This window comes from Gossypium hirsutum, chromosome A09 (genome assembly GCF_007990345.1).
Source record: "Gossypium hirsutum isolate 1008001.06 chromosome A09, Gossypium_hirsutum_v2.1, whole genome shotgun sequence".
In the NCBI taxonomy this organism is placed as follows: Eukaryota; Viridiplantae; Streptophyta; class Magnoliopsida; order Malvales; family Malvaceae; genus Gossypium; species Gossypium hirsutum.
The window spans coordinates 82,310,494-82,318,090 of NC_053432.1; the positions used below are offsets into that span (position 1 = coordinate 82,310,494).

General features: G+C 42.7%; 1 protein-coding gene across 15 annotated transcripts; it reads left to right on the forward strand.

The window, feature by feature from the left end:
- The first annotated feature begins 234 nt into the window (after positions 1-234).
- On the forward strand, positions 235-7,124 carry LOC121203125 (protein TIME FOR COFFEE). Of its 15 annotated transcripts, none has more exons than XM_041077235.1 (12): positions 235-605; positions 705-1,202; positions 1,325-1,419; positions 1,606-1,921; positions 2,021-2,489; positions 2,578-2,638; positions 2,730-2,822; positions 2,904-3,177; positions 3,285-3,351; positions 3,473-3,542; positions 3,634-4,005; positions 4,134-7,124. In XM_041077235.1, the coding sequence occupies exons 1-12, from the start codon at positions 500-502 to the stop codon at positions 6,492-6,494; spliced, it is 4,782 nt and encodes a 1,593-aa protein (XP_040933169.1). In that variant the 5' UTR covers positions 235-499; the 3' UTR covers positions 6,495-7,124. The 15 variants fall into 15 exon arrangements, with proteins under 15 accessions (XP_040933169.1, XP_040933171.1, XP_040933160.1 ...); XM_041077237.1 differs by having other exon boundaries at positions 3,476-3,542; XM_041077226.1 differs by having other exon boundaries at positions 242-605; positions 705-1,208; positions 1,325-1,509; positions 1,609-1,921.
- Positions 7,125-7,597: the final 473 nt, after the last annotated feature.

The following is a 7,597-nucleotide window of genomic DNA, read 5'->3' on the forward strand; positions in this document are numbered from 1 at the left end:
AGCTCGAGAAAGGAAGAAAACCGACACGTGGCAGTATAATGAGAGAAAAAGGTGACGACTTTGTAGTGACCACTAATCCAACAGTTCAGATCTTGCCATCTCGGTTTAAGTCAATAATAACCGTCGGATCGAGAGAGGATGAACAGTTTGGATTCGAGCATGATTGCAGTCAGGGATCGTGGCCGTCCATTAGGGTTAGTAGTGGGTTTCGTTGAGTAATAAAATATAGCGAAAAGATGATGATGAGATTAGAACATTAAAAAAAAGGTGGAAAGAGAGAGAGAGAGAGAGAGAGAGGGGAGAAATAAGAGAAAGCTAAGATCTTTGATAACTATAGTGAATCGGTTTTCTCACCGGAGATAATCGCCGGAGCTTCTTTCCGGTGAATTATGGTATATTTTGCCGTCTGACTGACGAGTGTCATGCAATCAGTCTTGTTTCTTTAATAATTAGTGGTTTATTTAATTTATTATCAGCAAGACGAGTTAATTTTACAGAGATGGATAGAACCAGAGAAGCGAGGAGAGTCAGTATGGCGTCCGCCGCCACGACCAATGGCCTTTCACGGCGGCGTCATAGGACTAGCTCTCTCAGAGACTCCCCAGGTTATTTTGAAATCAGATCTGGCTTTTCATTTATTCTTCTTCTCTAACGATGTCGTTTTAGTGATTTCCTGATTTTGTTTTTTTTTTTTTGGATTGCAGAGGAAGACGGACCGGTGGAGACGCATGAAACGGCGCGTTTAAGGGATCGAAAGAAGGACAGAGATAGGGAACGAGAAAGATATAGAGAAAGGGAAAGAGATCGGTTGAGTAGAACCAGTAAGAGAAGAAGAGGCGATAGATTGATGAGTAATAGAGGAGATGGAGGTGATGGTACTTCTGAAGAAAGCGTAAACGATGATGAAGATGACGACGACGAAGACAGCGGCGGAACCGGCGGTGTTGGCTCTGTTCGGACGGTTTCGCCGAACATCATCGCTGGGTCTTTGTCGATGTCTAATCATCATCACCATAACCATCATCACCACCAGCTGCAGCAACATCAGCAGCATCAACATCGAAAGAGTTTTCCACCGCCGGTGAAAGTTATTAGAACAACACCATCGGCGGGGATGACTGCCAGTATGACAACGAGTACGTCTACATGGAAACCGGCCGATGAAATGATTGGTGTATCGGTGCCTAGAAAAGCTCGGTCAGGTAGAGGTGGAAGAGATTAACGAAATTCTGGTTTTTTTTTCTCATTTTTTGTTCTGTATTTTTGTTCTTTTCAATTACTGATTTCTTGTATTTTCTCCCCTTTTTAATCTTCTCTTTTGTAGCTACTAAAAGGTCTCATGAATGGGCATCAAGCGGCGGCGGCGGCGTTGGTGTTTTAGGCGGTGAACAAATTCACCGTCAAGCTTCAACTTCGCCGGTAAGGACAGGTGTAACCGGGGCGTTGACGTCACCATCTCCTGCTCCGGCCTCTCCATCTTCTTCCAGTGCTTCTATGAGGAAGAAGATGGTCAGTTTTCTCATTAAAATCTTCCTCTTAATTCTTTTGTTTTCTGGGGTTTCGCTTATGTTCAATTCAGTGACAAAGGTTTTGTTTCTGATGTAGAAGCCTAATGCTAACGGAACAAAGCAAAGGCCACCGAAGTCGTCGTCGAAATCTTCGTCTTCAGCTCAGGAGGAGATTGAGATCGAGATTGCTGAGGTTTTATATGGTATGATGAGACAGCCACAAGTCCCATCTAAGCAAGAAATAATCGGGAACGATTCGGCCAAATTTGATTCAAGAGAAGTTAATAAACCCAATAATGACTCTAAATCAGTCGTCTCTTCGCCGATCTCCATCTCCCCATCAACTCTTCCTCAATCATCCTCTATTTTGCCTTCATATTCTAGCTCCTCTGCTACTCCTATGTCTGCAATTGGTTCGTAACCTTCAGCTTTAGAAGGAAACGCAAGCCTTTTTTTGCCTTTTTGAGCAATTGACTAACTGATATTGATTTGGGTGTATATTCATTTTGCAGCTCCAAAGAGGAAAAGACCAAGACCGGTGAAGTATGAGGATGAGAATACGACTACAACGACACCTCCACCTCCTATTTTCCCTCCTAGACATAGTTCCATTTCATCTACTACAACTAAGGTTGAAATTGATCAACCAGCTAAAGTTGAAGCAACTTCTCCCAATTTGGAGAAAAATTCAGGACCCGTGGCTGAAAATGATAGCGGTGCTTGCGATTTGATGAGTTCTTCAAAAGCTGGACCAGTTTCATCAGAGTTGGTTCAAGCGGAACCAGTGAAAGAAGAGAAGAATAATTTGGCACTGGATTCTAAGCCTTCGACTGAAGAATCTGAGAGTAGAGATATCGGTATCGGTAATAAAGAAGAGTCTCAATCGCCAAAGAAGGAATCTTTATCATCTCCTGCTGATAATCCTTCTTCCGCTGGTCTGCCATTGGATGACGAGCGTGAGAAATCGACAGTGACAAAAGCGTGAGCATTATCCCCTTTTACCCATTTCTTCTTTTTTTTTCTTTTTGAAGGTTCGGAAAATTTCTTATTTGGAAATTTCGTGTTTCAGGAATTCAACAGTTTGTGAGAATGAGAGTCAGCGGGAAGAGAAGTTCCAGATAGATCTGATGGTGTGGATCCTGTTTTTATTAAAAGATCCAAGCGTTTTCTCCCCCTTCAATTATTGACTATGCATTTCCTTTTTTTTTTTTTGGTGTTTAGGCACCTCCTCCATCTAGATCATCTCCAGAAAGGGAAGGTGAGACTGATGTTGGGGCTTCAGATCCTAAGCCAGTGGCCGCAGATGTGGAATTGGTGAGTCACCTAGCTTTCACCTATCTTTTGGTATGGTGTTGCATAAAAAATTGAAGGTTTTTCGCTTGTTTGCATGTGCAGGAGATGAAGTCTTTGGTGAATGAAGATGACAAAAGAATGAAAATTGGGAAGGGAGATGTGAATGTGGAAGTTGAGGATAACAATAAGAAGGCCCAACCTAGTGCTGAAGAAGCTGATTCGCAGAAGCCTGTTGTAAATAAAGAAAGGAATCTTGATCTCCAGCTTGATTTGGAGAAATCTGACAGAGATAGTGGTTCAGGTAGTGTTAGTGGGAACAAGCTCAACCACCATGTTCAAAAGCTACATCATCAACATCCTAGTGTAGAGAAAACTGGTAAAATTGACTTTATTTTTTTTAAAGAAGAAATTTTCCCTTCTTTTTCTCTCTGGGAAAATTTCCCTCTCCTTTTGTTGCTAATCTAGAGGTTTTTTTTTTTCCAGCACATTCTGGTTCTTTACCTTTGCCGATGTCAATTGCTAGCTGGCCTGGTGGACTTCCTCCAATGGGGTATAGCTGGGTTGATTTGATATTGGTTTTCTACCATTCTGGCATTTATAGATCCAAATAAGTGGTTTAGATGTTATAATGGAGAGGATGGGGCATGAATTTTTTTTCTTTTTTTCCTTAGCAGATACATGGCTCCTCTACAAGGTGTTGTATCCATGGAGGGGAGCGCTGTGTCTTCAGCTGCTATCCAGGCATGTCGCTGTGTTTTTTTATGTTCGTAGCTCTTGATTTCTTATTTTTATTTATTTTACTAATTTATCTTGAAATTTTGGACTTTTTCAGCCTCCACATTTGCTTTTTTCTCAACCGAGGCCAAAGAGATGTGCAACCCATTGCTACATTGCACGGAATATTCACAAGCACCAGCAAATGATGAAGATGAATGCTTTCTGGCCGGCAGCACCTGGTTCAGCTTCACTGTATGGCCCAAAGGCTTGTAATCTAAATGTTGTACCGCCTTCAGAATTGCATGGAAACATTCCTGGGAGAGGGGTGAATTCTGTGCAAGAGAAGGGGCAGGGTCTTGCAATTTTTCCTGGTCATGTGTGCAAAGATAAAAGTTCTACGGCTGCTAACAACATGGTGGATGCCGCACAGAGAAAGCAAATAATGCTCCAGCAAGCTCTACCCCCAGGAGCACCCAATAATATCATGGTAGGCTTTTGGCCAGAAAAAAAAAGGCCTCTTTTTTCTTGTCTGATTTGTATGCAGTGTCGTTATAATTGCACAATTATATCTCAACTGTCCTTTTGAAAATTTTCTTGTTGGTTATTCAATTTCAGCAAGGCCCTGCTTTTATTTTCCCATTGAACCAGCAGGCTGCTGCAGCATCTGTCCGACCTGGGTATGTGAAATCTCCTCCTGCTGCTTGTAGCACAGCTGCATCGAGTACATCTAACTCTGCCTTACTAAGTGCCACCCCAGCTGGTGCAACTGCAGCCCCGGCATTTAGCTTCAACTACCCAAATATCACAGGCAATGAAACTCAATACTTGGCAATTCTGCAGAATAATCCCTATCCATTTCCAATTCCTGCACATGTTGGGGCGCCACCTGCTTATCGTGGGAATCATGCTCAACCTATGCCTTTTATTCATGGATCTTTCTATTCTTCCTCTCAAATGCTTCACCCTTCACAGCTTCAACAACAGCAGCAGCAACAGCCACCCACACAGTTTCAACAAAGCCAACAAGGTCATCAGAACACTAGCATGTCCAGTGGTTCATCCTCCTCCCAGAAGAATTTGCAGAACCAGCAGCAGAGGTCACATGGAGGTGATGTCAGTAGTGGCAGTGGAAACTCTCAAGTGTTTCATGCCTCTAAAAAGGATTCACCTCATCCCTTACAACTATGGCAACAGCAGCAACAGCCGAGTCAGAATGATTCTCATCAACCTAGGCAACTTGATGGTGAATCAGATGGCAAAGATGGCCCATCAACTGCTACTGATAGCAGAGTATCTCGTTCAAATATGAATATCTATGGTCAGAATTTTGCTATGCCTGTACAGCCTTCAAACTTTGCTTTGATGACCGCTGCTTCAATGAATTCTGGTGGTAATTATGGGGAAAAGAAGCAACAGACACAGCAGCAGTCACAACAGCTAGGCTCAAAGGCTGGAGTCGAGCCTCTTGCATCTCAAGCTTTTGCAATGTCATTTTCATCTGCTAATGGTACTACTGCTCCTGGCCTTGGTATTTCTTCCCTAGCACCGAATCATGCAATTCTTCAGAGCCATCCAGGAAGTACAAGGCAAGGCTATCAGCATATTATGGCTGCTCAACAGAAGAAGGATAATTATCATGCTTATGAAGAAGGGAAGCGTGGAACTCATGATGCATCCAATGTGCAAGAAGAAAAGAAGGCAGGAAAAAGTTCAGGCACCGCTGGGCAGTCCATTGCCTTCTCCAGGCCAAATATGCCTGATTCAAGTGATTCCACTCTTGCAGGCAAAGATGTCATCGATAGTTCTATCTGTACGCTTGGCTCTGCTCCTGCTCGAACTTCAGGGCCTGTTATGCCCGCTTCAATCGTTAGTGTTAATGTTGCTAATGCGCAGCAGCAACTTCAGCGGAATCAACAGCAGCAGCTCCAATTCGGGACTGCTTCTGCTCCTCGGAGTAAGACACCAGCAACAAGTAATGGAAGTGCTTACCCTGATCACTTTCACTCTTCATCTATAGCTGCCAAGTTTTCGAATGTGCTGTCTGCATATCCTCAAAATCTAATACAAAGCAGCAGCAGTCCTGCTCAGTCTCCTCAATGGAAGAATTCTGTGAGGACAACTAGCTCTCAAGTTCCTTCTCAATCTCTACCATCAACTTCATCCCTCAAGAATATTTCCCAGCAACAAGGTCGGCCACAGCAAAGCCCCACACAGATTTCTTTTGCTGCTAATCCTAAATCACCACAAGGTCAACAGCCTCTTAGTAGCACTCCTTCCCCTTCTCCAATGATGGTTGGCTCTCCCACAACTTCGCTCTCCAGGAGTGCTGGTGGTAGCCCAAGGACAACAGGTTCCTCTTCCACCAGCAACAAAGGTGGCCAAGCATCTGGTTTATCATCCCAACAAGCTAAGAACTCACCGACTGTGCCTAGTCAGAAGTCATCTCCTATTGGTGGGAGTAATGTGCCATCTGTCCTGGGAAACCCTCACATAAGTTCATCTTCAAATATGGGAGCCAAGCCTCAAGTGGCACTACAGCATCAGCAACATCAAAAGCATTCACTTCATCAAGGGCAGCTGTTCTTCCCAAATGCTTACATGCAGGCTCAAGCTCAACATTCACCAAGTTCGACAACACCTGCAACAACAGCAAGTGCATATTATGTTCAAAGACAACAGCAGACTCTACCTCTGGGTTCATCAACAACTTCATCAACTTCGATGTTATCGTTGTGTTCTCCGGTTACTCTTGCCAACAGCGGCACCACCGACCCTGCAAAAGCTGTAGCAGCTGCTGTGGCAAGCAACATGAAAGGTGGGTTGGCATCCCAGGGACTTATCAATCCTGCACAATTTGCTTCTCCACAATCCACTGGAAAGTCACATCAGCTGGTACCAGGCTTCCCATGTGTTCATGCTGTCCCTTCGGCTGTTCAGGTAAAACCAGCAGAACAGAAACAACCTGCTGGTGAGTAAAATTCTCCCCTTTTTTGCTTCAATATTGCTTCCCCCGTATAGTGAACAAGAAGAAGAAGGTACGGAATGAAAACCGAATCAATGATATCGGGGGGCGGGGGGGACCAAATCATGAAAGATAAACTGGTTTCTTGCCCAGAAAGGACAGCAGCAGCCAAAACAGGAGGATATGAATGAAGCTATATATATATAATGTGGCTTAGAACTCACTCAACCCACAATTTTGCAAAGTGATGGGGGAAAGATTTTCTTTGTGGAATGTGCTTACTCATGTGTATCCACCAAACATGTAGACTTTTGTTTATAATCTTTGACATGGTTGATCCCTGATATGCATTTTGTAATTAAATTTGATTGGTTTGATGAGGCAGATGATGGAGGATTAAAAAAAAAAAGAAAAAGAAAGGAAAGGTTGCCAAAATATTTTGTAGGGCAAAGAAAAAAAAGATGGTAGGGGGGATGAGGAAAAGCAGACAACTTTTCCATCTTTTGGGGCTATATTGTAGGGGTTCTTTTTTCTTTCTTTCTTTTATTGTTTGAAATTTCCAGAAAAGAAATCAGTAAACAAATCTTTGGAACATAATGATGCTAAACTGAATGGTGTATATGTGTGACACATATTAAAGATCACATATTTTTGTCTCCTTTTTGATTATTATGTAAAACATGCCACTTAGGCCTTGGCTTTGATTCCATCCCTTTTGGTTTGATCTTTTACTGTCCTCTTAATTGATAAAATTGAAAGCAAAGAGAGATGATGATTTGGTGAAAAGGAGCTATGGATAGGATGATATTTGTTGTGGGAGGATGGGATGAGGTGGCTAAACTTAAGCCTGCCACTTACCACCATCAAAAGCAAATCGACTTTGTATTATTTTTGAAGTGTGGGGCCCATTCCCATTTCTCTTTTTTCATTGACAAACAAAATCAGATTGTTTTGAGTTTGCCTTGTGATGCCCACCTCTTTACTTAATTATTTTAATAAATATTTCCGGATTTATAATATTCAACATTCTCTCCACTACTTCCACGTCACCTTAATGCACACTTAACTATAATCATCATTTGATAATTACAAAATTGACGTGGTATTTTATGTTCCC